Source organism: Saccoglossus kowalevskii, chromosome 11 (genome assembly GCF_978046115.1).
Source record: "Saccoglossus kowalevskii chromosome 11, keSacKowa6.1, whole genome shotgun sequence".
In the NCBI taxonomy this organism is placed as follows: Eukaryota; Metazoa; Hemichordata; class Enteropneusta; family Harrimaniidae; genus Saccoglossus; species Saccoglossus kowalevskii.
This window is the reverse complement of record NC_140651.1, coordinates 22,396,726-22,424,399: the sequence shown is the minus strand read 5'-3', so window position 1 is coordinate 22,424,399 and position 27,674 is coordinate 22,396,726. Positions and strand designations below refer to the sequence as shown.

The following is a 27,674-nucleotide window of genomic DNA, read 5'->3' as shown; positions in this document are numbered from 1 at the left end:
GTTGTGATGATATAAATATCAAAATAACGGATACTGTATGAAAACATTGAATAATTAACGGCGATTTCTGTCATAGACACATACACAGAGGGATACGAAAACAAACTCGTGTACAACGGGGTCAATGTCCTGTTTGGAACTCAGATACATAATACAGCCATATACTCTGTTTAAGAAGGAGTATTGGAGAAATCTATACAGCCTAAGCTTTAGAATATGGTACACGGCCACGTCAAATTATTGGCGGCGCCATTTTGTGTGTTTTACAAGTTATGCGAAGCCAGGTAGCTCATTCAGTAATTCAGTAATGTTGTTTAATTATATGACAATTGTTTTCTAACAGCGAGCTGAAAATAGTTTAACGTTGAATGGTGCTTCGAACCGGTGAGCAGCGAGTCGTGACTGGCGCCATCTTGAATCCCGCTCGAATCACGCTTGATAGATTAACTCGAGGGCCGCATTTCAAGCACTTCGACGTTATACAGTTACGTATATTTTTAGTAAATCAATAAAATACTCGATTTAGCCTACTCGTCGGGTCTTCCCTGCAACATGTCATATTTTAATCAAAAATATAACTCAATACAGAATATAAAATAATAACCCACAAATAACAACGAGATAATAATAAAGATATTGCTTGTGTAGCTAAAAATATAATACAATGACATCTAAAATGTTCCCATATTTGATAGTGGGACAACTCATTTTTTTCTCTTTTTTACGATCAAATTGTGACAAGTGTTTCCTCTATGTTCTTTAGTTATTGATTCTTATAAGTAGAAGGAAATGGACATTCGAAGCAAATGAACGCCGAGATATCGTTTATTGCGAGAGAGAAATGAAACATGTTTTGCCCTTTAAACGGTGTTCCATTTTTACCGTCATTTCATCCATCGTTCCAATTATCATGGACAGCGATGCGATGATGAGAGAGAATAAAAGACTGTTTGAAAAGCAAAATAAATCCCTCTGGCTCTCGCTCTCAAAAAACATTTTGATAATAATACTCATAATATATATCTGTATTTCTAATATGTTATTAAAATAATATTAATGCTGCAATCAATGTGTTCAGTAACTGATATTCACCTGGCAGAAGTTTCCATTACCAAGTATAATACATGTATAATAGTATGCCAAAAAGTCTTCAACTTTTCACTTTTCACAATTTGCAGTTTGATATTCATTTCCAGATGTTTAAATGCAATTATCATAAATATAGTCCATGACATAACTCTATGTGTTAGGTGTCACATGGTTTTTTTGAAACGTGGCTTGTGACCCTTCTAGGGATAACAGACGGATGTTCATTTCTGTTATTTCAGCTGTAGGAAAGGAATGGAGCCTGACAGCAACGATAAACCATTACGGGCCATTACGTCATCGTTGTTGGTCCCATTTCTCGCTTCCTGGTGTTGATTGCGTTATAATTGTAGACGCGTATTCTAGCGTGTTCAACGTTTCACTCACGTGATCTTGTTCCGGGTTGACAGTAGCAAAGAAGCATACCTGGGTGAAAAACATGTTACAGTATAAGTTTGAAAATATCTAATGCAAAATAGTTACGTAATTTGACGGCATGTGGTGATCTAGAATTTGTAATACCTTTAATTAATATATGATTAGTTCTGCCAACACATCTACTCGTTTGTACACTCTCGTGCCTACGCATGCTCACGTTAACTTGATACTAGATTAACTAAATATACATTACCTTAGCGTCCGGTCCAAAAAATGGTCGTAATGTCTGGGTCAGGACGGAATTATTAAAGGGCACAGTGCCTGTCTTTGTTCGAAGAGCTTTCAACACCTGGAGACAGAAAATATCGACAGATTACTATGACCAAAGTCTTAATGTGACTGAGGCTTACTGGTTACCGCGTCCGTGTATATCTTTGGCCTAAAATGCTACCTTCTAGAAATAAGAAATAATTTCGCTTTATGGTTGTCTTAGTCACAATGAAAGTCTCATGTGAATTGGACTTGCTTGGAGAATTGTTAGTATCAAAATTGAGGTACTTCAAGAGTTTCAACAGGTATAAGTTTTTAATGAGCATCGCATTCCTTTCATTGACGAGGGTGGACACTAACTTTACCTTGCGCTGCGCAATGAGCGCAAAGACAAAACAAAACAAACAACATCTCATTAAAAGCAATTATCAGTTGGATAATTTCAGACCAAGGCAGAGATCTGCAAAGACTGACACATTTTTATAATGTGTGTTTCAATTTTATAGAAATTGTTGGTGTGGTTTCGGCAAAACATTTTCTAGACTTTAGAGGGATCTTTCGTACTTACCAATTGCAACGACATGAATGATTTGTGCACTGTGGTAGACTCAACCATGCTCTGTCCAGAATTATCACCTTTGCCTATATGGATGGTTTCCGTGCACGCTAAATCGACAATGGCAATGGAGCCATTACTTGTAACCCCGGATATTCTATTAACACCTCCTATCTGTAGAGCTATCAGCAAATGGGATCTACAACTATGGACAGCAAAACACGTGTAAAACATAATATGTTACAAATGAAAGTTATTGAAATGATTCTGTATCACGTTTCTGAATCGTCATTCGTTTTTGAAACAAACTAATAAGAAACATAGTGCGCTCATAAATTCTGTTTTCTAAAAGTTAGATATTTCGCATTGCCGACAAATTCCCAGAATCATATCACGATTTATTACCACGTTCGTTCCTTTTCATCACTGTTTGATCGTTATTTGTTTTCAGTATGTCCATATCATGTGCATTCCGGTAATCTGAATGGTCTATACAAGCACATGGAACTGTTGATATCATGGCTGATGTCTCAAATATGCCAAATGTCGGCGATTTTGCGTTATTTTTCTTGAATACGCGTTAATGAATTACGAGTTTTGTATTCTAGCGTTTCAAAACGATGTCTGGGATGATCAAGATATCAAAATCGTTACCCTACAATTAAACTCGCGCAGTAATTTCAGCCTACATTAAATTCAGTATAATTGGTTAATTAATCTGATATTGTCAGGTGTCCCATGAGATATCCTCTCCGTATATAAATTACGGACAATCTAGTAGATTTACAATTCAATGCAAGTTTCAAACGAACAGTTACGCGTTTTGTATTTTTCTAAGGTCATATCATTATGATATACTAGTTGGAAAGCATGTGTATTTTATATACAGCGCCACCTAGAGTAAGTACTTGTATGACGGCGCGTACATTTATCATCAATATTTAGTTCAGAGTTTAATCGCACTTGAAGTTGATTATAAGTCATTACAAAACTACGCTATTGTAATGACAATTCATCTAAACACGTTCCTGAAATTAAAAAAAAAAAAACGGTCACCTATGGCAGATCCCATCCAAGGGTTTATGACATTATCAGTCTGGGACGCTATTTTGAGAGTCCACGATACTGCTTCGCATGTCGTGAAAAATAATAGCCGAGTGCGAGAAAGTTTGTTCTTATATTTAAGAACATTTGGTCGCGCGGGAGGGGTGGGTGCCATATACCACGAATGCATCTACGTTAAATTCATCGAACCTAATCAGCCGCCCTTTGGTTAGTTCACTTTTACACGAACTCGTTGTTTCGAGAGCAGCCAGTTATATTGAAATTTTATTCAAGGTACTTGTATAACATATTCCTAACCCACGCGTTAAATTGAAAGTCATGGATATATTTAGTATCCATTGTTTCCATGGACTCTACATATTACCGTGGGTTATTGAAACGTTCCATAGACATAGTCGGCTTACATCACTACTTTCACTATCATACTAAACAAATCGTTTCGTAACGCGATTTGACAATTTACACTACAGCATACCTTGAAGAATGTGTCGATGTGATTCCGCTAATTCGGGCATGGATTCCTCGTATTAAGTTTTTCATTACATCCGTATCATCTTTGACGATTACCTTAGTTACACCATCTGCAATGAACTCGTTGCTTGATTTGGGGTCATCCAGTAATGTTAAATTCGAGCGTGCATCCATTCCCAAAAGATCGTACACACAGTCATTGTATATTTCGACCATTGAAAACTGTCAACAATACATTAAATTATTTTGAACCGTGCATATTAACAAACAATAATAATCGACAATAGAATAGGTAACCGGGCATAGGTGATATGACCGTGTCGCATCCATCTTGTCAAAATGCGCCCCCACTAGAGGTACTTCACGCTCCGCGACTCAAACGCTTAGAACCGATTATGCGGTCAATTTAGTGAGCTATTATCTTGTCTTATCTGGGCGAATACAGAACAAGCCCATTAGTATTAATACATCTTACAGCAAATCAGAGAAGTGTGATTTCGCATAATTGTATTCTGGCAAGTGATGTATTTGTTACAGACTGACGAAAGGCTTTAGTATTTCACAAGTTGATGTTAATTGTTTGAATCCATGCATTCAAAAAAACCAATTACGTATACATATGTGCGGAATTGTATGCACACCAAAATCACTAAATAACTGAATTGTTCAAATGCGTCAGGGAATACTAACTATATTCATTATTATATTATCTAATAGGGTTAGGCATATTGAACAAATAAATGACAAACGGATTAAATGCGATTAAGATCGTATCTACAGTGACAATGTTTGTGGGCGATTTGTGGTATGATGCTTTAGTACCTACCAGAAGTGTAAATAAATTTGTGTAAATTTAATGCTATATCCCACACACACCAACATGACTCTCCGATCGGCTAAAATGTGGAACAAGTTTGACACATAAATCGTTGGGGGTGGTAGGCAAATGCAATCATCATGGGGACAAATAATCAAATCTGAATTACCTGGCAAAACCAACTCAATACCTTAAAGGGGAAGCTTCCAATCCCAGGGATTGCACCAAAGAATCATGGGACACTATTGTTTATGTTGTTTACAAAGTTAATCTATCTTTTGTTATCCATTGTCATTTTAATCCAAAAAGTAAATTTGTTGTGAGATTAGGCTTAACTGGAAGTGCCCGTTTAAATATATGTCGCAATATATCCACCCCCGGTACAAATAACGAAGATAGAGCAGTTAAGAATTCTATTTAAATTATGTTTCATTACAAGTGATCAAACTACGTGATAACACATCAACGTCACATCGCATCACAAGTATAACCAGGGTAGAGCTAGAATAAATCGGAATCGTGTTTTAATAATGTCAATTAACCATAAATCAAGTGGTCAAATGTGATCAAATAATAATTATTAAACTCGAAACACATATTTCATTGATTTCATCGTGACCAGGACATGACGTCAATGAATATCTTACAATTACCTTGAATGCAAAATCCACCAGATGTTTCTGTGAGCATTTCTTGAAAATATCTCCAATCGCTCTGATACCAATTCCTGCTTCGTGCTGCGTACCCAGTAGAGTGTATGTTGTACCTGAATCTGATTGTCCGTACCCTACCACGCACAGACTGTATCCATCTATACACGACAAGGTGAGCGGCATAACCTCATCAAATACCTGTGGACAAGTAGATTGATTGTACTTTGAATTTAGTCATTTAGTTCATATCCCCAATCATACTTAACGTCAGTGAAGTATTTTTTTGATATAAAATGCAATAATGAAATACAATAATTAATATAATTATATGTTCGTTTATTACTTCAAAAATTGTTGATGTTATTGATGACATTTTAAGTTGTTTCTATAAGAGTACAACGTACAGAGGTTTTTTTCAGTTTTGAATTTGATTGCATTAGTTGGTTCACAGAATGTTACGATTACAGTGAAATTACAATGCACTAAAAACCAATTCATAGCAAGTAAACATTGTGTAGATTATTATCGTAATATTAATTTTTACACCAAAACAGCATATATGAGTAAATATTGTCAATGATATAAAACTGTTCCTTGATCTAACCCCTTCCCGTCCTCTATATACTGTCGGAATTTAACTCGCCGTAAATGGAACGAAACATCCGACGTCAGTAAAAGTTTATTGGCTGGCGTATAAACTGAACTGTTATTGCCCGCCTACTACGGGGGACATATAAAAGAAATTGTTATTGTCCGCCTTCAATATTAAATGAAAGCGCCACCTAGAATAAGTAATTGTGTAATCGCGCTACATCTATCACCAATATTTTGAGTTTAATCTCACTTGAAGTTGATTATAAGTCATTATAAAATTACACCATTCTAATAATAATTCAACTAAGCTGCCTACCTCTTGTTGAGTTGCAAACGGTGGAAACACCTTATCAAATTTAAAAGTCCGTCCGTCATTGCATATCACCTCTTGGTCTGTCAACAACTCAAATGATTTGTTGGATTTGTCTCCTTCAAGTTGGCGACAACGACAGAATACCCGGATGTTCCCCTTTGTCTCCTGAAGCTGGTTGAATAAAGCATGCGCGAATAAGAGAACATTTTACAACGATTAGAACGCTAAAATCATTTGCGTGTAGATACTTGCTAGGCCAGGATTACGATGAGCCTTGATTAGCATCAGAATCTCTTCCTCTGCGAAGCAAATTTTTCTCAAGAAAAGTAATGCTAAATATATTGCTAAACAAAAATGACTCTGTATGGTGCACAGTTACTTGGCGTAACCGTATACGGTGTTATTTTAGTGACCCAAGCTCATTTCAACAGACTCAAGATTAACAATGATGCATGGACAACATGATATACATACAGAAAGTGTCACCAAGTGAACGCATCTTTTATCCCACGTGATACCCATCATATATTACTTTACGGCATAATGAAGGTGACGTCTTTGCAAGTAAAGTTACTATAATACTCGACTGTGTACACAATATACACTGTTTAATACATGGTATGCCACGCTGATATTACATATGGTTTTGTTAGATTCGAACTGATATTATTGATGTGAGCATGTCGATTTAATATGACTGTAATTACCTTATTGTAATAACTCTTTCTCTGCAGACACTCTAATCTGTATGCCGAACGCAACAATTCTGTCTCTGATGTGTCATTGGTGATTCTAGGTGACGTCATTGGTGAGTTCAGTGATGGCAAATTCAAGGCAGCGTCCTGTATTAAGTTGTTAATTTCTGATAAAAAGACAACAATCACAACACTAAATACTAACTGGCCGGATATACGAGTAGTTGTTTGAGTTGCGCCCTCTGTCGATGTTGGATTTGTTCCGATCGCAGGGCGCCGCTCAAGTATAGGGGAAAGGAAAGTCGTCAGTCTCTTCGACGAAAATGCATACACAACTTCAAGGAATAAATCAACGGCACGTATCACAGTCAGAAATCTTCCGCTATCTGTTAGCGACATTAACCATGTAAATTTATTCATCGTCGGGTCGTACCTCTATCACGTGACAACTAATGGTTCCTATTGCATATCGGCAAAATGTATCACCGTTGACCACAAAATTAGCGACTGGTAATCACACTAAAATTGTCGGGCGGAGCTACGCCCCATAATATTATACGTTGCTAAGACGCGCACCACTGTACCATGTATTTCTATGAACTCTAGTGTAGAACGCGGCTAGCAAAGCCGGTGAAAATTCAAGGAAACAGCACAAACTCAATTTGGAATAAATCCGGAGCATGTAGATAAAAAAAGACCTCCATGTTCGAAAGAACCAAATTTATATAAGTTGCACATGTAAGGGAGATATAGTCACATTGTCCAGGAGTGTCCCAACAACTATCTCAAAGTACAGTTTTCTGATAATTTCGGCCGTCGTTTGCGCCGTGACTATTTCCAGCTGTGAAAATTACAGGATGACCGCCCCGAGATTAAGCAAGTATGCGGAAACGATCGATCGAATCACATGATTTTTAGCAAACCATCGGCCTCGATCACCGCGAAATTTAGATAGCGTAGCAAGCGAAACGGTATCCAGGATATTAATTCATATCAGGAGTTCTATGCTTATATTAATACCACTACCGTACCTGTGAAATGTTGTTGACAAGTGTATTTTAACTGCTGGGTTGCTATCCTCAGAGATTTAGTTGTCTGTCGCAATGTCTTCATTCCCGGGGCAAGCAACATCGCCATCTGCGGTGGAGAGGAGAGAAGTGCAATGTATTAGCTTATTACAACATTATTGAATGAGGTTATATCTTGTTTAATGTTTTTAATGATTAACAAGAACCCTAATCATCGTGAATCGTGTACAACACACATTTCTAGCTTTTAACGTCTAACTGCTTCTGCGACGTCACTACGGGTTACTATTTGAATCTATTATAGTGCATCAATGTAAACTAGTGTTTGTGAGAGATTAGCTTGTCTCCAGTTTGATGATGGTAAACCAATTTCAGTTAAAACCTATCTTACCGCCTGAGATGATTCATTGGCCTCTAGTTTAGGTGAAGGAGATTGCATCCGAGTCTTGATTCCTTCACCAGGGTCGCTAACCATGTCATCTCCATCGTAGTGAGTCCCTTCTACCAGAGTTCCTCGCGACAGCCACGTCGAGGGAAACGGCTTCCAAACCTGTAAGCAGTCAATATATTATTGCACTACTCAATGGCAATATCACAATCGAAGCGATCCTCTGTCATCGTCTTATTCTGAGTGCTGTATTCTTATATTCGACATGGTATTTCTCCTGTTATACTGTATGTCTTAATTGGGAAACAATTTAACATTCGAAACATAAAATACAAAATAAATGGCAAAGCCATAACGTCGCGTCTTCCAGTGGCGTAGAATTAGTTCACACCGTCGTTTTCAAAGTCTGCTTAGATCTAACAGAGAATTCGAAGCACACACAACTTGAAACAATTCTTGGAGAGTGTTGTCATACAGTGAAAACTGGATTAGTGACCATCTCTATATAAAGACCACCTGCCTATAGTGACCACTTACAATTTTGCAACCACGTGTCTTATGTGACCTCCCTTTCAGCAATAATTTTGCCGATTGTAATCTCATTTGCTGTACCGACAGCGAACGTTTTCATGATATACTACAACACCCTAGAACAGTCCCTTTAACATTCTAATATAAGGTTTCCAGCGTTGATAATTTGAATACTTGTTATGAATCTCCGGACAGCAAATCAAATAAAATTTACCTGCTCGTCTTTCGAGTCGAAATAGTAACGCTGTCCGTCGTCAATTATACAGTTATAAATAGTTCCGTCCTCGTGGTGAAATGTGCTCTGCTCGACGTCTGACTGCAAAGAATGATGAGATATGTAAGTCGTGTAAATGCAAAAATAGTATAACAAATAGGCACTAAATTTGGAATATGGCACTTTGGTAATACCCCATTGTATTTTATGGTTGAATCCCGGGCCAAATACTACTGCAAAACATGTCTTTTTCGCGGACATGTATTTTAGCGAATTTAGCGAGAGAGCTAATTCGCTAATTGAAGATGTCGCTAATGACTTCATTAAAAATTCAAAATGGCGTCCAAACAACGTCTTTTCTCCACACATACACTTTGTAAACAACACAGAAAACCTAATAATCTGGAGGGCTTCCTTATTACACTTGACAGTTTTTCTTTGTTTCTATGTAGGTGATAACTGTGCATTTGTTTTGGCTGGCGACAGACAAGTATTGCGAAAACAGGAAATCAACAAAGACAAGAGAGATTCTATAAATCAATATTTCCCTATTACGTCGTTTTACCACAATTCGCTAAAATAATATGCCGCTTCAACATGTTTTACAGTATGTATAGAACTTTTAGTTATGAAAAAGTTGCAATCTGAGAGCATACATAGAACTTAGAGATATGGGTCTGATTATGTGAGATATTGGATAGTCTAAAGTTAAATTTTGGGATTCGCCAGTAATTCGGAACAGAAGCGAATCCATATTAGAATCTATGAACTGTTGAAATAGTAAAATAAAATAAGGAATCCATGAAATATTATCTGCTATGTAAATCTAAACACGTTGGAACACTATTCAAAATGTAGTTAAGGAATTTCAAACACACACTCTAATGGGAAGCCGAAACAACCACCGACTAGCTCGAGTTTGAACTCACAGAAAGGCGTTGAAATCGTTATTATGTGTTATTATGTACTTCCCACAATTCACGCAAATTCATTTCATCAAATAATAGCCCCAAGACCCGAAATGCAATTTTAGGAATGCTCTCTTAATGCTACTTTAATTAAGTGGATTATATTTTGACGTAATATGTACAAATTGCGCCTATTTCCAAAGATCACAATTGTACACTTTTTTTGCATACAAAGTCAGATTTGTTGAAATTAACATTATCATTAATAAAGCAGAAGTGGGGGCAATCTGATAAAAATCTGCCGTATATTTTATTTTAAATGTACTATGTTTTTTAAATAGTTTTGTAATTGTGTTTTATTATGTACAACTTATTTTGTAGTATTTTGTCTTACGCCACATACATTCGCGATTACCAAAACTACCAGCAAATTCAAAATAATTTTAAATAATAAAAACATAAAAAAACAGTATATATTTGAGAAAAAAATGAAGCCCAAACGAGCGTAATATTCTAATCTGATTTAGGTGGGAGTGGTTTACCTTTCCATTCATCCCAAAGGTATCTTGGTGGTCTTCAATACGCCCTTCCTAAAATAGAAACATCGATGAATCGTCTCGGTAACAATTCATTATTAGCCGCTCATTGAGCCCAAATATTTTGTTCTACGGACTTTTTTCCGTCTATAACCAATAATGTTTTAGGAGATTTGCTACGAAAAAAACACACCTAAACAAACAAAGTTGACGCTTCGCCCATAAGCCGTGTTTACAGGAGTAGTACACAGATTCGAGTGTTTTATTGATTTACTTACCTGCTCACATTCTTCTCGTTGGAGATGCCAAGTATAGTAGCGCGCGAAGTTCATCTAAAAATTAAAATATCTGCCTTATACTAGTACGTATTAGATGAAAATGTACATACAACAACGTTCCATCGTATCGATTGTTGTCTGAACTATTAGCCCTGGATGTTTTGCTGTATTTGAAACATTTTATGATGAAACTTGAAAAATATTAAAATGTCTTTGTGGTTATTTATTTTGCTCCATCATTTGAATGGCCCTTATTGTTGTCGAACGGTCGCATGGTTTCACCAAAATCAAAGACAATTTTGGAAGGAGTAGAATGAAAAAATACAAAGCAAACCGCAAGATAAGTGTGATGAAACAATTACAAGAGCAATATTGCAGAGAGGCTCGGATGGACGTGTTTACAGGGAAATTATTAATTAGGCGTGATTAAAAATGAATATTTCTATTCGGCGTGCGCACCACCAAACAAAGGGCGAGCCGGTCTTTTCTTTCACTTATTCTGCCACTGTAAAGCGCCCTCCGTTGAAGAATTAATTAGACTTGCAAAATGTGTCGCTTCCATTTTTGAAAAGAAATTTGACCAGAACATTTTTTTGCGAAGCCTTAACAAACTAGAGTACCTTTCCAAAAATTGCTACTAATTGTAGTCCAATATTTGAGACTACTAGTACCTTCCATCAATACAAGTCATTCGAAAAATCCATATCTATATGCTATATCTATATCTATATGCACACAAAAAAACAATGTACACGCACATGGGTCACACGTGTCGGACACAATACATCGCTGCGATTGTTAGATTTTGCATAACGACCTTAATTGTGAACCATTGCAGGATTGAAATTGTCATAATCAAGTTTTTCGAAAGTATTGTTATAATATAACAGAAAGAATTTATAAATAGTATCATTCCTTACGTCATTTTCATCGTCACGTGGCTTAGGCTGACTTGACTCCTGAGACGTCGTGTCTTCTAGTTTTTTACTTGTACTTGGATTGGATCCCATTATCCATGTATTCTTAAGTGGACTGTTATACTGCCCTCTGTCGATGAAAGTACAAAAACAAAAAAAGTAAGAGCAGTATTTGTTTTTTAAATATTTGACAGTAGATATTGTAAAAGCCCTACCTCGTACCAAGGGGTTTAACAATGTGTTTAATGCGGCTTAGAATTTCTTCAGAAGAAACAAATTGTGAATTTGCCCAAGGCATTACTTCCCCCTCACAACCGGCCTAACACTACATTGGCCAATCCCTAATTATGGAGATATAGTTAAGGTAGAATGAGCATTCAAACACCAGAGGCGATTCGTTATTTATACTTGGGCTATGTTCGAATCACCAATTCATGTTTAGTTTATACTGAGATTACCCGGATGCTTATGTATGCGCGACCCGGATATAGGGACGGCTTGTTACAGCAACAATCATCTCGTGTACTTTGAGCCCGTTGCACCATTACAGTACCGACGTTTGTTTATTTCACATTGTCACACATAAACACACATGCTTCAAACTACCTTATGCAAATCATATCTATAGTGTAACAACCGACAAGCACATTTACTCAGTGTCGAGACAACTGCTCTAGGAAACCCGGAAGTAAATTTTACGAAACAAGATTTTAGTTACAACAAATTACAATATGATATACTATACTTACCCGTGATTGTTGTGACGTTATACACTCAATAACATCCGTCTCCGTTCTCTGGGTCGCCTTGAGCTTTTTTCAAGGAGGAGGATTTGTCTAAATCTGCCTGTCCGTCATTGATTGTTTAAATCACGTGATCAATTATCATGTAACGTTATACGTATCTCAGCAACCATGTCAACACTACCTCCTTCTGTGACCTAGTTTTGGTTTCCGATACGAGCCACGCAAGACCGCATGATGCTATTCACCGAAGGAAACCTTCGGTAAACTCACGTGTTTATTAGTGGGACAATGTCGTCGCTTGTACACGGTATTTTGTGTGCCCAAATACTTAATAATCTACTCATGGATTTGTGAGTGTTTACTGGTACATTTTCGTATCACAGAATTTATCAGAAAATATCACTTTGCATTCACTAAGAATCACGCTGAATCTGTTTTATGCTCGGTGTAAATGATTACACTATGTAGATATATGACATGCAATCTAAAATATTTTCTCTACTAAAAAAATGCGATTTCCATAATTTGCCACGAAAATGCTGTTAAAACGGCAATTCGAATCTAACTAACAAGATTCAGATTATCATTCGGCACATCCGCGTAATATTTACGGGCAATAACATAGTTTGCACCAAAATGTCTTTTTTTACGTAAATAAAAAAACACAGCGAAACTTGAAACCGAATACTTGAACGCGTACATGTCAACTATAGGGGGCGCCCCTAATAAACGTCAAATCTCGTCAAGTAGCACTAAACCTGATGTTTATTACTCCCATGTAGACAATCGATTAAAATATGTTACTTATTAAACTCTCAAGACTCATAAACATACCTATATACTGTGTTGAACTCATAAGTGTCCTTCCAAGTCGCAGAGCTCACTTGATTTCAGGAGTAGCGGCTCGTCCCAGTTCTTCTAAAAACGACTTATTTTAGGCAGGTAAGTGATGTTTGTAACCATGGAAGCATTGCAGTATTTTAATGCATCCGTATGAGATCGTCGTTACTGGTTTATTGTGAAGTGATCATTGATCACGTTTTCAGTTTTACTGCTGAACTTTCACACATGCAGCAAATTGGAAACTTATAAGTATTAGTTGTACTTTGTAAATTGTTCGTCTATGTTAAGCAGCATAGCGATATGCACGTCACGCAATTCGTGATACACAGCTAGACGTTTGATTGGACGGCATGTGCATCAACGCAACACTTGGTGTGTGAAATACTAGTATATGAAAATCATGGCGTAAGTTACCGCCATTTTTTTAGCTTTCATTTGAACTGATTCGAACGGAACTTGATATTCGGAGCAAGATTTACTTAAAATAAAGGCTTATTTTTAACTTTCTATTTGAAGCACGTGAGGGAAAAGACCTTCAACAGTCTCCGAGTTTTGGAACTGGGTGAAGTGCACAAGTCTTGCGCAATATTTCAACCCGGGTAATATAACTCGCCGAATTGCAGGGACAATTAATATATCTTACAGTGTACATTCGCACAGACGTAGAAACATACATCACATTCCACCCATTTTACATCAGGACTCGAGCAAAGTAATCGTGAACGATTTGGGTGAATTACGCCGATAAAGTGGACGGCGATAGAAGCCAGTCGCCAACATACTAGTAACATGAAAAAACGTATCACGTGATAGTGGCGTGTCGTGGAATACTGTTTTCACGATAGAAAACACCGAGAATTGTTGAATTGATTTATTACTCCAGCTTGTCATGCAAGCTTTCATATATCACAACTTGTGTGACATTTTGTCGTTTGAGTGGCTGTTACTTGCTGTTCCACTAGTATAGTACCTCCCACCGTCGCATACATACGAGGTGACGTTCCCCATACCGCACCCTTCAAGTTGTTTCCAATCTTGTAGCATATTCGAATCCGGTTATTGCCTGGAAAGCGAAATTAAAGCAAAATTTTCAATTTTTAATCCCACTGATATTCGCTTTTTACTGGATAGCAGCATTTAAACCTTATGATTACGACATGCAGTAATTCGGAACAGAGGCGAATATTTGTGAGTTTATTCAACAGCGCTCAGATTAGCTACATAGATTCCGAACACATATAAATGGGGGAAGTCAACACGACAGACAGCATAGTTGAAGGCACTGAAAAAAAGTTAAAAATGAAAAGTTAAGATCATACATCTAATATTATAAATTTCGCATAAAATTAATAGACACATGATCTGAGGTTGCAGCCGCAATCCAGTGTCAAAACACACCGTGTAATTGTTTAAATCGACATCAGATCCATCTTATCATACACATGTTGTTATTCATATGCAAATGAAAAAACAAATACTCGAAATAAAATTACGGCACTCTGCGTATTATTTTTGCAAATAAAAGTAAAAAATATTTGTAAAATTAGTACGAGCAAAGCTAGCATCATGTACATTTATCGCCATTACAGCCCGGACATGAGTCCTAGACTTAAGCACTGTTAAGACACCGACATACCATGGTATCTATGTACATTTCAGTTTTACAGTGACACTAACTCACCCCAAGGAACTAACAATTGAACTCTACACAGTGTGCCATTTCATGTTAGGGGCCGTTGATAATTAAAACATGCACACATACGTAATCTTTTCGTTTAGGGATTGGTGGGCGATGAGAGTAATTTCAAATACTAGTACTATGCAAGAAATCACACAGAGTTTATTTTAATGTTTGCTCCATTTGTCCGCAATTTAGGGAAAGGCGTTTACTGCTGTGCATTTAATTATCAACAGCCCTTACATACTTAAGTTGGCGAAATTATTTATTGCTGTTATTCAGCATTTATATGACAATAAATCAACACTATTAATAACGATGCGTATCGACTGAATGTTAGGGGCGTGTATCATTTGTCACCTTGTTGTTTTCTAAAGCGCCCTCAACTCCGAGTCTGCGATAACTTACCAGGGCGATGCCGGAGATACATATCATGTCGTAGAGTAATAATACTAATATACGTCATATCAATAACTCAAACAAAAATAGTTGTCATGCCATAATATATAATTGCGTTTATACGTTAGCAATACGACATATATTCACCTGTGCTGGCGTTGATCGGTAGTGTTAAATTTAGCACATGGAAAATCGAGACTTTTGGCTGTTGACTTTTCTTTTAGAAAAATGCATGTTGTGCGTTTATTTCACTATGGTTTCATAACTAACACCTATGACTATACGAAAGAATCTTAAGGAAATCGGGTAAATGGGACTTTACAGATTAATATTAAATGTAAATTTCTCTTTGACGTATGGGTTTATCAAGTCAAAACAGATGTTTCGAGTGGCGACTGGAAAGAACTGAACCGTTGAGTTCAGTAGACACAACTGTACGAATTGCGAAAATGTTAGAAACGTCCAACCTCGGAGACCAAACTGACTACCGGCTAAGAGGACATTTGTATCATTTAAATCTGAGAAGTTATAAAAATGAACTCCATGACGAATACAAATTTGAGTTACAAATATAAACTCTGACGTCAGGCATTGTCTGGCGTCGGGGGACCTCGGAAACTTCAGTTCGGTACTAGAAAAACACATTCACGTACAACCATTTGAAATACACCAATGGTAAACGGTATATTATTCCATTCAGGTAGACACGGTTGTCTGAATATGACGTCATCTCTTGGTGTCACAAAGATGACAGGTATTACTTTATTCCTCTCCCTGGCTGTGATTGGTCACGTTTGCGCATTACCGGTATTCGATGAGATGGTGTACTCTACTATCATCTGGGAAGAAGACGCGGAAACCCCGGTACAGGTGTTGCAGGTAAGAAAACGTAAAATAAAGACTTTCCGTTTTCGACATTGTGAAATTATTTCGTTTTTTAGGAGAAAAGAAAAGATTTTGACAAGATAATTCAGAAATATATTAAGAATAATTCACAAAAAATGTATTCCCCATGCACCATAAATAATTTTCATAATATTACCGATTACGCAAGAATATTACGGAAAGCAAATAATTTTCTATATTTATTTCTATATTTTCTACATATTTCCTTTTATTTGTCTTGAATTATAACTGAAAAAGCTGAATGAAATTACAAATTATGTAGGTTGTTTAACAACTCATGTAGGAATAACTTTAATAAATATGAATTTACTTGGTGAAAATACTGTATTTTTCACAATGTTGAAAATAGAAAGTCTTTATCGTGTTACAGTTTTTATTTTAGAATAGAAATGTTGAAAATAGGTAATACCGATTAGGACCAATGAATACACTATACAATTACCGTATTCATTCAATATAGTCATATGTTTTAGATAATGAGAATTTAATTATACCTGTATAGTTGAAAGATGATCGCTACGATTACCAATTGCCACTATATGGCGTGTTATTTGTCGTATTCCCCTAAAGACGGTAAGACCAAATATGAGAATTCAAATAGAGCTGAGGGACACGTTACATTTCATCGTTTAAGCAAATGTGAGCCAATTTGACTTGATTTGACAGTGTACCTTGACATAACAAGCACGCTTTTTGTTTTTTAAGATTTCAGCCACTGGTGAAGATATCTGGTACAGTCTACAAAACACCAAGGAACACTATTTTACTATAAATCCACGCACCGGTGAAATAGAACTGATAAAACCACTTGATAGAGACGAACGCGCCGTTTATCATATTGTCGCCATGGCAACAGAAAACTCTGGTCGTGGGGAATCGACTACTGCTGACGTCATTATTGGTCTGTATGACATAAATGACCGGGCGCCTGAATTTCTGCACAAACCATATGTATTCTCCGTGGAAGAAATGGCCGCCACAGGTAAGTGAGAAAAAATGTGAGGGCGCGATTTCCATTTAGCATTCGGCACTTCTGTTCAAACGTGTATTTGTTTTCGTTTTTGAGGGCAGTCTTCTTCAACTTTCATCGCGGCAGACATAACCTGAAAAACTCTTAACAATAAGTAGCGCCCTCTAGCAACAAAACGGCTTGGTTGTGTATAGGAAATTCCTAAAAACAATACTCTTCTTGGGTCATGAAGCCATTTACATCATAGAAGGATTTCGTCACAGGAGGGCTCTTCTAAGATTACACTGTGCGATGGCCTTCGCTAGTTGGATATAATAAAAACAATTTTATGTAAATAAAGTCTGTTCTCATTGGTAATTGAATGTATTACGTCACTTCCTTAGATACAATTGTGTCTACCATGACAGCTACTGACTTAGACGATCCAAATGAACTAGACCACGTGTCAATAAAAGAATACAACATTACACAGAACGACGACAATGAAATCTTTGCTATTGATAGCGCAGGAATGATCACAGTCTTGAACTCCACTGCACTAGACAGAGAGGTGGCGCCTTATTATGAAATCGTTGTGAAGGCAACAGACAAGCTTGGACTGACGGGTGAGTCACACGTGCAGTGGTTAGCATCCTAACACAGCAGTCATCTGACGTCACATCGCGATTAAAGACCAGAGAATATATGATTCGCTGTACTCCTAGTTTGAAGACGCGCACTGGATTATTAGAGCAGTAATTTCTACCTTTAAAAGCACTCATCATTGAGTCTGTTGACAGTGAAAATAAAAGTCACACCCTGGAGTTCGAGAAAATATGGTATCATGTCTTCGATTCGATTCTTCCGTTTAACCAACAGACATATTCATAGAAAAAACGTGAATATTACCCCATGGCCAGTAATACCTTGCTAACGATATAATTACACATACACACTTAAAGTTTGTGACTGCATTAACAAGCACGAACCAATAGAATCAACAGCTCTTGTTGGCGCGCAGCCGCAATCTATACGACAGAGAAAAGTAATGCGCCATCACAGTTCGTTTATCAGATGCTTTTCTTTTTTTGCCAGGTAGTGCCACTGCAACAATCTTTCTATCAGATATCAATGACGAGACCCCACGGTTTACTAACGATCTGTATTACGCCGAGCTTTATGAAAATATGGTTGCTGGGGATGACGTATATGTCGTGTCAGCGATGGATAATGACGTCAATAAAAATGTCACATTTTTTATAGTGAATGGTGACAGTACTAGTCATTTTGATATTGAGGCCGGACCAGTTATGAACACAGCAACTGTGAAGCTAACACGAGTGAGTCCAGTGTAGCAATAGTTAGATCAATTTTAATTTTGGCGATTTTCAATATCACACTTTTATATATTGTAATGACTGATAACAATACGTATTCATTCGACACCTAAAGCATATAAATCCTGCTATCTGCAAATGTAGTACTAATATGAAGTATCTGCACTATAGTTATTCCATTTTCCATTCCTAAAAATCGCGCCCTCTAGTGACGGGGTTATTTTTGATGCCAAAATTACGTGTATGGGTGAAGGCGATGTCGTTGAAGTCGATCACTGTAGTTGGTTTTGTCGTCATTAGTCATCTAGAATACATTAGAATCTCTGAAAAAACATAATCTTCAAAATTTGATGGACACTACAGATAAAAATGATATCGACACTTTGAACAGCTTTCATGTCACCATTGACGTCATAAAAGCGCTTCGTCACTAGGGGGCGCGATTTATAATATGACGGTACATATTAAAGGTATTTAATAACTCTTTATTTTTACTTAAAGAGCCTCAATATCAGCACCGATCCTGAACAATACAACCTAACTTTGAAAGTAAGTGATGGCATATTTGAATCTGATAGTTCATTAATACTGAGACTCGTCGATGCTAATCTTTATGACCCGGAGTTTGCCGAACTTAATTACCAATTTGCTTCCGAGGAAAATGCAGGGACGGAAGAATACATCGGCACTGTGGTTGCGACTGATTCCGACCGTGTTGGTGACAATTCTAATATAACGTGAGTATGCTATTCATTAAGACGTGCTTGCCTAAAATATGCGCTATCCAAAATTTTGTAAAATCGCCTAGAAACGACGGACGTTTTTCATACAAATGTAACATACTCTTATATACAGGAAATTGATCATCGATGTATGGAGCATGTACTTCTACAATAGATACAAACTTCAATGTTTCTTTTTATTTTATTAGATACATGATTTCTGAAAACAGTGAAATATTTGATATCGATGGTATGACTGGTGTGATTACTCTCAGTGGAAGTCTGGACAGAGAAGAAAAAGAACAATACAATTTAACAATTTTTGCCGTAGATCATGGTGAGTTGATGGCAATTATTTACGACTGTAGCTGTTGCAGCTGTGCCGTTGTAAGATGCATAAAACCGAACGTTTTTATTTCCATTAAAACATCGGGTTGAGACCATAACGAGGCTGGTTACATCTAGGATCGCTTATCGAGTAACGGCGGAAGAGGTATCAAAGAACGTATAGAGTAACAAATTGGGTAGCCTAACATGGCCCGCGATAGCTATTGCGCCCTCGCCGATGGATTCACTTTGACGCAAACTATAGTGAATCCGTCGGTGAGGGCGCAGTAACTATCGGCCGCCACGTCAGACTGTCAGACTACAAATTAGAGGACACATTGCATTAATTGTGTATTTGGCGCGTGTATGCTTACTTAATTTTATATATTTGCATTATGTAATCGGTTTCTCGTCATCATTCCAGGCTCTCCTCCAAGGACTGGGACAACGTTATGTACAATCAATGTCACAGACATCAATGACAATGCTCCTACATTGGATGAACACTCTCGCAACGCCTTGATAAAAGAAAATGTGGCAACTCAGCAGTTTGTCATTACTATCAGAGCTATTGATGCCGATGTAGATCATGGTTGGCCATTTAGCTTCACGCTTTCCGATGAAAATGATCGTTTTACTCTTCTGGAAAATGGAGATGGTGGTATGATTATTAAAATATGTTCAACGCACAATGGTCACTATCTATACACATTTTTACATGCTCCGACAGAAACCGGAGAGGTTGCTGCTTTTTGCGACATGCATTTATTTTTTCAGTTTTTCATACGTGAAATTTTTATGGAGTACCAGTACACCCAAAGACATACATCGTTTAAAACACAGCAGTGCTAGTCTGATTTAATTTTGTAAACTCTCATTGGAGTGACATCCCGGCGAAATTCGTTTTATTTAATTGGGTACAGTGATTATTCTAAGTTTGAGGAAACGTTTTTATATGTTTCAAAATGTATAAGAAAACAAATTGGTACCATTTCTACCCCTGTTTAATAAATATATATATATTTGAATGCATATTGCTCGGACAGATGCGCCCGGAGTTTTTGGTACAGCGACTTATTGCATACTTATCATTATAGTGTTCACGTATATATTTCAAACGCATACTGTTTCTTGTGTTGCAAACAAATATGAACATTTTCTATTTCCAATAACTTGTCATCCAATGAATGAGAGATATACATCGTGAGAGGCATCAAAGGAATTGTATTATGCTTATTAAAAGTATAACATAGGACCCAACAAATGATAGAATTCGTTTTTCCGAAGATAAAACAGAGTAATTTGGATATTGTTTATAATATAATAACGATACCCGTACTGTCTTTTACAGAAACTGCAAATATAACGACGACTAACACGACTTTCGACCGTGAGGAACAGGCATTTTACTATTTACCGATCACGATCACAGACAGCGGGAACATGACAGAAACGAGCACTGTCACCGTTGAGATAGACAATATGAACGATAATCCTCATAGCCCTGGCCACTTGGAAGCTACGGTATACCAATATCGCGGCCGATCCCAAAAAGATGGCTTTGTAGGCAAAATATTTTGTAATGACCCAGACGACAAAGTTAGCGGGGACAAGACATTTAATCTGCTCACGGAAACGGATTATTTTCAGGTATGCGTGATACAACATTTTATGAAATGTATATTTGACCCGAAACTGGTACATATCGCCTTGAGTGTGATCACTGAGGTGAAATGAATGTCTACCGTCCTGCCCTTGATCATTAAACCCACTCTAGGGAACATCAGAATTTGCGAATACTAGTACTTTCATAAACTGTTGACAATGAAAACAACATTTCGAAAATGTGTTGAGGGGCATCGTGTAGAGCAGTGCCATTTAGTAGAAACTTTCGGTGGTGGGAATATGCATCTCCCGAGGGACTTCCATCGCTGTAGTAGGCAGGTATGCGCCGATGCTATGACCCCAATTAGGGAGGCAAAAAGCTCTCCAAAATCAAGGTGAATACCCCCCCCCGATGTATCTATTCCCTTGCTGACTGTGGTGAATACAGTAAAAGAACATCTTACTCACAGTACTCCACTTCATCTTTTCGTGTATTTACAAATTACTCCACCCACTAATCAGGCGAGAGTGAGAGCACCACGTCACATAAACCCGCATGGTATGAAAAAAAATGCGCCATCTGAGCAGAAATTGCCTTTTTCATTAATGAAATACATACAGTGAGCATTATACCTATACACTAATACAGGTGGAGACAGGTACTGGAAACATTATAATCGAAGACAAAACTCCAGAGGGCGTATATCAGCTCACCGTTGAAGTGTCAGATGACATCCACCCAACTGAAAACTGCACAGCAGAAATCAACGTGAAATATTTCTTCGAGGACATTGTAACCCAGACAACAACAACTCGACTAGAGGGTTCGGCAGAACACTTTCTGGTAGCAGGACAAGCGGGGAGATTTGTCGCCTCACTGGCGAACATTTTCAAAGTTCACAGCAACTCAGTCTATATTATTGGTGTCCAAAATGTTCGAACTGACTCAGATAACGAGGTCGGAGTGATGCTGACCTCTGACAACCTGTTTGATGTCAGTTACAGCGTACATGGTTACCAAGCAACAGCCTCGGAAGCCATCTTAGGTAAAAACAAAAATCAGGTAGGTGCAAGCTATTTTTTTATTTATTGAAATGAAACGATATTATTATGTAGTCGCGCCTTTTGTTAACGGATAACGATCGTGACAATATGCATATTATTTAGAACGTAATAATTATCTAAAATATTAACATTATATTTAATTTACGGACAAACATCATCGACACAGTGAAAGGCGCCCCCACATTAACATGTCAGAAAATGTTCGTCGCTAGAGGGCGTATTTTAAGTATCCCGTTTTGTATTCCTTTGAGCCTCGGAATGGAATTTAGTGTCTGTCAAAACAAAACTCAGTTAATTCTATTTGGTATTTTGTCATGGGTTTTTATACACATAAGCTAATATTATAAATGTGAAGTAGTGAAATCATTACACCGACATATGCAGTTGTTGAGATCTACTGTTTCGTAACTCCAGGGGTTATACAGAAAAAACGTCAAAAATAGACTATTTTCGTTTCACTGTGAAATCTCTCGTATTGCCTGAAGAGCGCGGACCGAACGTCTGCCGCAAAAATCGAAATTATTTTGAAATTTCTTTATTTTTTATAGTTCGAAATGTCGATCTTTCAGAAAGAAATATGGCGTTACGTCATCGAAATTGACCCTCAACAAATTTGTATAGCACATGTACTAAGTACAGAAATACCCAAAATATTACGTCATCAAAATTGACCTTCATAAAATTTGTATAGCACATGTATTAAGTGCGGAAATACCCAAAATATTACGTCATCAAAATTGACCCTCATACAATTTGTATAGCACATGTATTAAGTGCGAAAATACCCAAAATATTACGTCATCAAAATTGACCCTCATAAAATTTGTATAGCACATGTATTAAGTGCGAAAATACCCAAAATACTTTCGCTTTAATTTGTCCAATAGATCCACGAAATCTTTTGACGTGACTACGACGCTATCATGACATTTGTTTGTCCTGTTGATTTTACGCATAACTTGGGAACACGTAATGGGCAATCAAAACATATTGTATCAATTATTGTTCTGAGCTGTGAGATTACTATTATAAATTATATTTATTCGGTAAATACGTATTGTTTTTGTTTTTGTCATGCCAATTTATTTGTGTACATTTCATTGTGATACTTTGTAATTTGTACACTTAGTCTATAATAATAATAATTTGACTTTTCAGATTGAAGAAGATGTTGGTATCGTCATCCAGAGTGTGACTGTCAACCCATGCCAAGACGAGTCCACTTGTCCTGGACAGTCATGCTCCGTCGTATCTTCTTTAGAAACCAGTCAAGTGTTAATGGGTGCTAAGAACGTGTCCTTGTCCGTTCCCTTCACTGTGAAGCAGACTGCGGTATGCGAGTGTAAAGCCAAGTCGTGCGTGGAAGTCTCTTGTGATATGAATCCTTGCTTCAATGGTGGAACATGTTTTCCGACGCCTGAAGGCGGTTACAGATGCGCATGCCCAGAAGGTTACTCGTCCCCAAGGTGCCAAAGCACAAAAAGAAGTTTTTCAGGAAATAGCTACGCCTGGTATGATGCTATGGAGATCTGCCAGGATTCCGTTATACGTATACAGTTTCTGACATCAAGGGAAAATGGATTGATTTTTTATAATGGTCCGATGACTACTGACGAAGGTGACTACATAGCTTTGAGACTGGTCAAGGGACGACCAAAGCTGAGTATTCGTGTTGGATCACAATCCCTAGACTTGGAACTCACTGAATCGTCTAAGCTTAGTGATGGAAGATGGCACCTCATCACAATCTTGAAAAGTGGATCTGAAATTGAACTAATGGTTAACTTCTGTATTTCTTCATCTGTCATGGAATATCCAACTTACCGGGAAGAAGATACGTCAACTTGTCGAATCAATGGGATTTTGGACGAAACAAACATGTAAGTTTTTTTTTACTAAGGCTACACCGACTTAATTTTATGGATGACATCCACGCGCGCATTAGTTTTCGCCTGTTCTCAAAAAAAAAAAAAAAAATCTCCGACGACGAGCCTCCACAGATCGGTTTTCTGTCCGGAACTTGCCGACTTATATCGTCGCAAAGCGCCGGCTTGTCGTTAAACTCTTTTTGGACTATCTTAAAACGTGCCAATTTTGTCGTAAATGATCTTCTGCATATGCGTATTGCGTTGCCGGGAATACGTGAGCATAAAAGTTCAGAGAAAAAACTGAGGGATTGTTGTAGACTGGTACGCAATTGACGTCGGCCAGGGAGTTGTGACGTTTACACAGCTATACGAGAGATTGGTTAAAGCTAACCCCTACTGTGTAGAGAGGAGTAAGCAAGGACATTTCTGTATCATTGCAATGTTCTTTTAGTTATTGTCATAAAGTAGTGATATGTACATTCCGCCTTGACTTGTACTGAAAATGATGTTCATGTTGTACCTTGAATGCAGTGTTTTGACTGAAGGTACTTCATAATGACTACATGTACTAGAGCTTGTCTGAAATGGTTATACCTGTGACAGTAATACAGTACGAGATGTGTATATCAACATGTGCCTCCTACAAATAAAGACTTCTTGTTGTTTTTTGATACATTGTGTTCTGTGGTTCAATTCGTAATACCAGCTTCGTAGTCCTGTGGTTTTAGAAGCATTTTTTTTTTTTGGCAGGTTTTTTTTTTTTGCCCTCTCGCATTGGTTTTGGGGTCTCCAGAGGATGTCATCCATAAAATTAAATCAGTGTGGCCTAACTAAAACGTTTAGAGAAAATATAATGATGTTTTCTGCGTGCTCAGACTTGATCACGGATTGAAAACGAAATTGGGTCAAAAGTTAGGATCTGCTATGCTGTTGTATTGCTGATAAGTGTGAGGGCAATCTGTTACTAATTTGTAATCAAATGTTCCTGTTATCGTTCTAGGAATCTGTACTTGAATACACCTTTGCAAGTCGGAGGCATAGACAGTAGCTATGCGTATCCAACAGAAATGACTGATGGTTTTAACGGGTGCATTGGAGCAATTGACATTGATGGAAATCTATATCATTTAGGAAATCCTGCATTTCAGATGAATAGTGAAAATGGATGCACGTCTACAGACCATCATTGTTATGACGACAAGTCTAATCCCATATGTATGAATGGAGAATGTATGGCAGCTGGATCTTCACACAGATGCGTGTGTCAGCTTGGTTACCATGGTGATAGTTGTGACGAGATTACGCCTGAGTACACATTTGGAGACGGAAGCTACGTACAATACACTTTAGAGGATGGTGTAGCCAATTCCAGAATATCAGACTATCAAGTTACCTTTCGTACAAAGCAGAGCGATGCTACGTTGGGGCATATCAGATCTGCTGAAATGCGAGAAGGTTTAGAGTACATATTCATAGAACTGATGAATGGATATGTCACAGTTAAGTATGACCTTGGTGACGGAGAACACCAACTGTCATTGGATAGTATATTAGTGAATGATAACACGTGGCACACTGTAGTTGTACATCGCGCACGCTCATATTTCAAGATTATTCTTGACAATGGTAGTGGATGTCGACGTGTTGAAGGCAGTGCTGGTGATTACACTGACCTCGAGGTTGACAAATCATCGGGAGTTGTCATAGGAGCAAGATATGACATGTCTACTGGGGTGATCCATGGTGATTTCATAGGATGCATGAAAGATGCCCGATTTGGCAAATCTTACATTGGCTTTGGTGAAACCATTGGAAAAGTAGCAGGAGAACCAACCGAACTGATGCAAGGCTGTACAACGCCTTGCACAAATAACACGTGTGATGATTCAGAAATCTGTTTAGAAATTGGTGATATGTATAACTGTACCTGTCCTCCTGGAATGAATGCTGGAGACAAAGGGTGCACACCTGTTGATCCATGTGACGATGACCCGTGTCTAAATGAGGGAACATGTAATGATGGCGATGTAATGTGCGACTGTACAGAAAGTTATCTTGGAAACTTATGCCAGTATGAAAGTATCTGCTACAAAAACAAACCATGCAATGCTGGGACATGTAGAGATTTCATGATGTATGACTATGAATGCGATTGTGATGATGGCCATGTTGGCAAACACTGTGACATAGTGAATGAATGCGCCTCCATGCCATGCATGAATGGAGCAACCTGCACACCAGATGCTGAGGGTAAATACAACTGCCACTGTCGATACGGCTTTGAGGGTGAGGTATGTGATCAGAATGATCTGTGTGCACCGAACCCATGTTACAATGGGGGTACCTGTAAGGCCGGGGGAGGTACATTCTTGTGTACTTGCACCTTATCGTATTATGGCGACAAATGCGAGATGTTCGACTACTGCAGCAGCTCTCCCTGTGAGAATGAAGGAGTGTGTAGCCGTACAGATGGAGGGTATGAATGTGCTTGTAAAGCAGGTTGGATGGGAATCAAATGTCGTGATCAAGATCCATGTGAACCAAATCCGTGTCAACATGACGGGGAGTGCAGTATTACTGGTGATGGGTACAAATGTAAATGTAGCAGTGACTGGCAAGGAAGTACATGCAACAATTTAGTCCCAAATGATAGCTCCCGCACAACAGGAATCATAGTTGGGTGTGTGATGTTAGGCATTGCAGCAATCCTGTTATTCATACTTATTGTGAAATGTCAGTGTAAACAGACAAGTAAAAATCAAGAGTATGCAGTCCCTGGTGATACAAATACAAATGGCACCCAGTTCACACAGAGTGTAGTGACATATGACAATTCTGGTTATGTGCAGGAGGATGGTAAGTACTCTTCCTGAAAGTCGTATTTGGCTAAACCCTGTCTGTATATGGTCTGGTAGAATAAAATACTTGTCTAGTTGATTTAATCGTCTTCACATGAACACATACTTATGCTACATTGGCGTATTAATTCCTACATACATCCTCCATCTAAACCGGCGACATAATATGTTGAACATCTCCTTTTGCAGTACCTGTCTATGCAACAATTTCCCGTACCCACAAAAAAGATGAAGAAAACGGCATTGAAAATTCTGAAGTGGTTCAAGATCTGGGTGATGGTGACACACTATTGTGAACTGATACAGCGAAACCCACAAGACCACAACATATCCTGACTATAGCACCAGTTCTGCAAGAATCATACATTAGTTAAAATGTCAATTATACATGGCATCTTATCATTGTAATTCATACTCAGTAAATCATTTCTAGTTGATAGAGTACTAATATGTATTACCGATTAGGTTTAAACTAAAGCATTCAATAAAACTCCCACCCAAATCATCACCTTTCGGGATTTGTTATCAAGAAATCTATCAGTAGTATCTCTAAAGTTAAATATGCCTTACAACTTTCATAACGTAATCTACCAAAAGATTGGAGTATTCCTAACATTTGTATACAGTTTAATTCGTTAATAAATATATGCTTGCTATGATTCAAAAGACATAA

At 37.7% G+C, this 27,674-nt stretch overlaps 3 protein-coding genes across 3 annotated transcripts; 2 read left to right on the top strand and 1 right to left on the bottom strand.

The window, feature by feature from the left end:
* Window positions 1-534: 534 nt before the first annotated feature.
* LOC102806284 (uncharacterized) lies at window positions 535-12,555 on the bottom strand. The gene is made up of 14 exons (XM_085505276.1): window positions 12,448-12,555; window positions 11,702-11,828; window positions 10,782-10,835; window positions 10,510-10,557; window positions 9,060-9,161; window positions 8,318-8,476; window positions 7,930-8,035; window positions 6,911-7,065; window positions 6,207-6,374; window positions 5,297-5,494; window positions 3,831-4,048; window positions 2,303-2,495; window positions 1,718-1,813; window positions 535-1,512 (listed from the first exon to the last, which is right to left on the bottom strand). Exons 2-14 carry the CDS (start codon window positions 11,789-11,791, stop codon window positions 1,384-1,386), a joined length of 1,716 nt encoding a protein of 571 aa, XP_085361402.1. The 5' UTR covers window positions 11,792-11,828; window positions 12,448-12,555; the 3' UTR covers window positions 535-1,383.
* Window positions 12,556-16,084: 3,529 nt separating this feature from the next.
* LOC100367011 (putative neural-cadherin 2) lies at window positions 16,085-26,433 on the top strand. Its single transcript, XM_085505275.1, has 12 exons — window positions 16,085-16,243; window positions 16,976-17,252; window positions 17,624-17,845; window positions 18,315-18,559; window positions 19,058-19,293; window positions 19,488-19,615; window positions 20,030-20,266; window positions 20,957-21,255; window positions 21,860-22,273; window positions 23,434-24,155; window positions 25,144-26,393; window positions 26,429-26,433. Exons 1-12 carry the CDS (start codon window positions 16,085-16,087, stop codon window positions 26,431-26,433), a joined length of 4,194 nt encoding a protein of 1,397 aa, XP_085361401.1.
* Window positions 26,434-26,482: 49 nt separating this feature from the next.
* Window positions 26,483-27,674, top strand: LOC146736529 (uncharacterized). Its single transcript, XM_085505484.1, has 2 exons — window positions 26,483-26,999; window positions 27,191-27,674. Exons 1-2 carry the CDS (start codon window positions 26,555-26,557, stop codon window positions 27,295-27,297), a joined length of 552 nt encoding a protein of 183 aa, XP_085361610.1. The 5' UTR covers window positions 26,483-26,554; the 3' UTR covers window positions 27,298-27,674.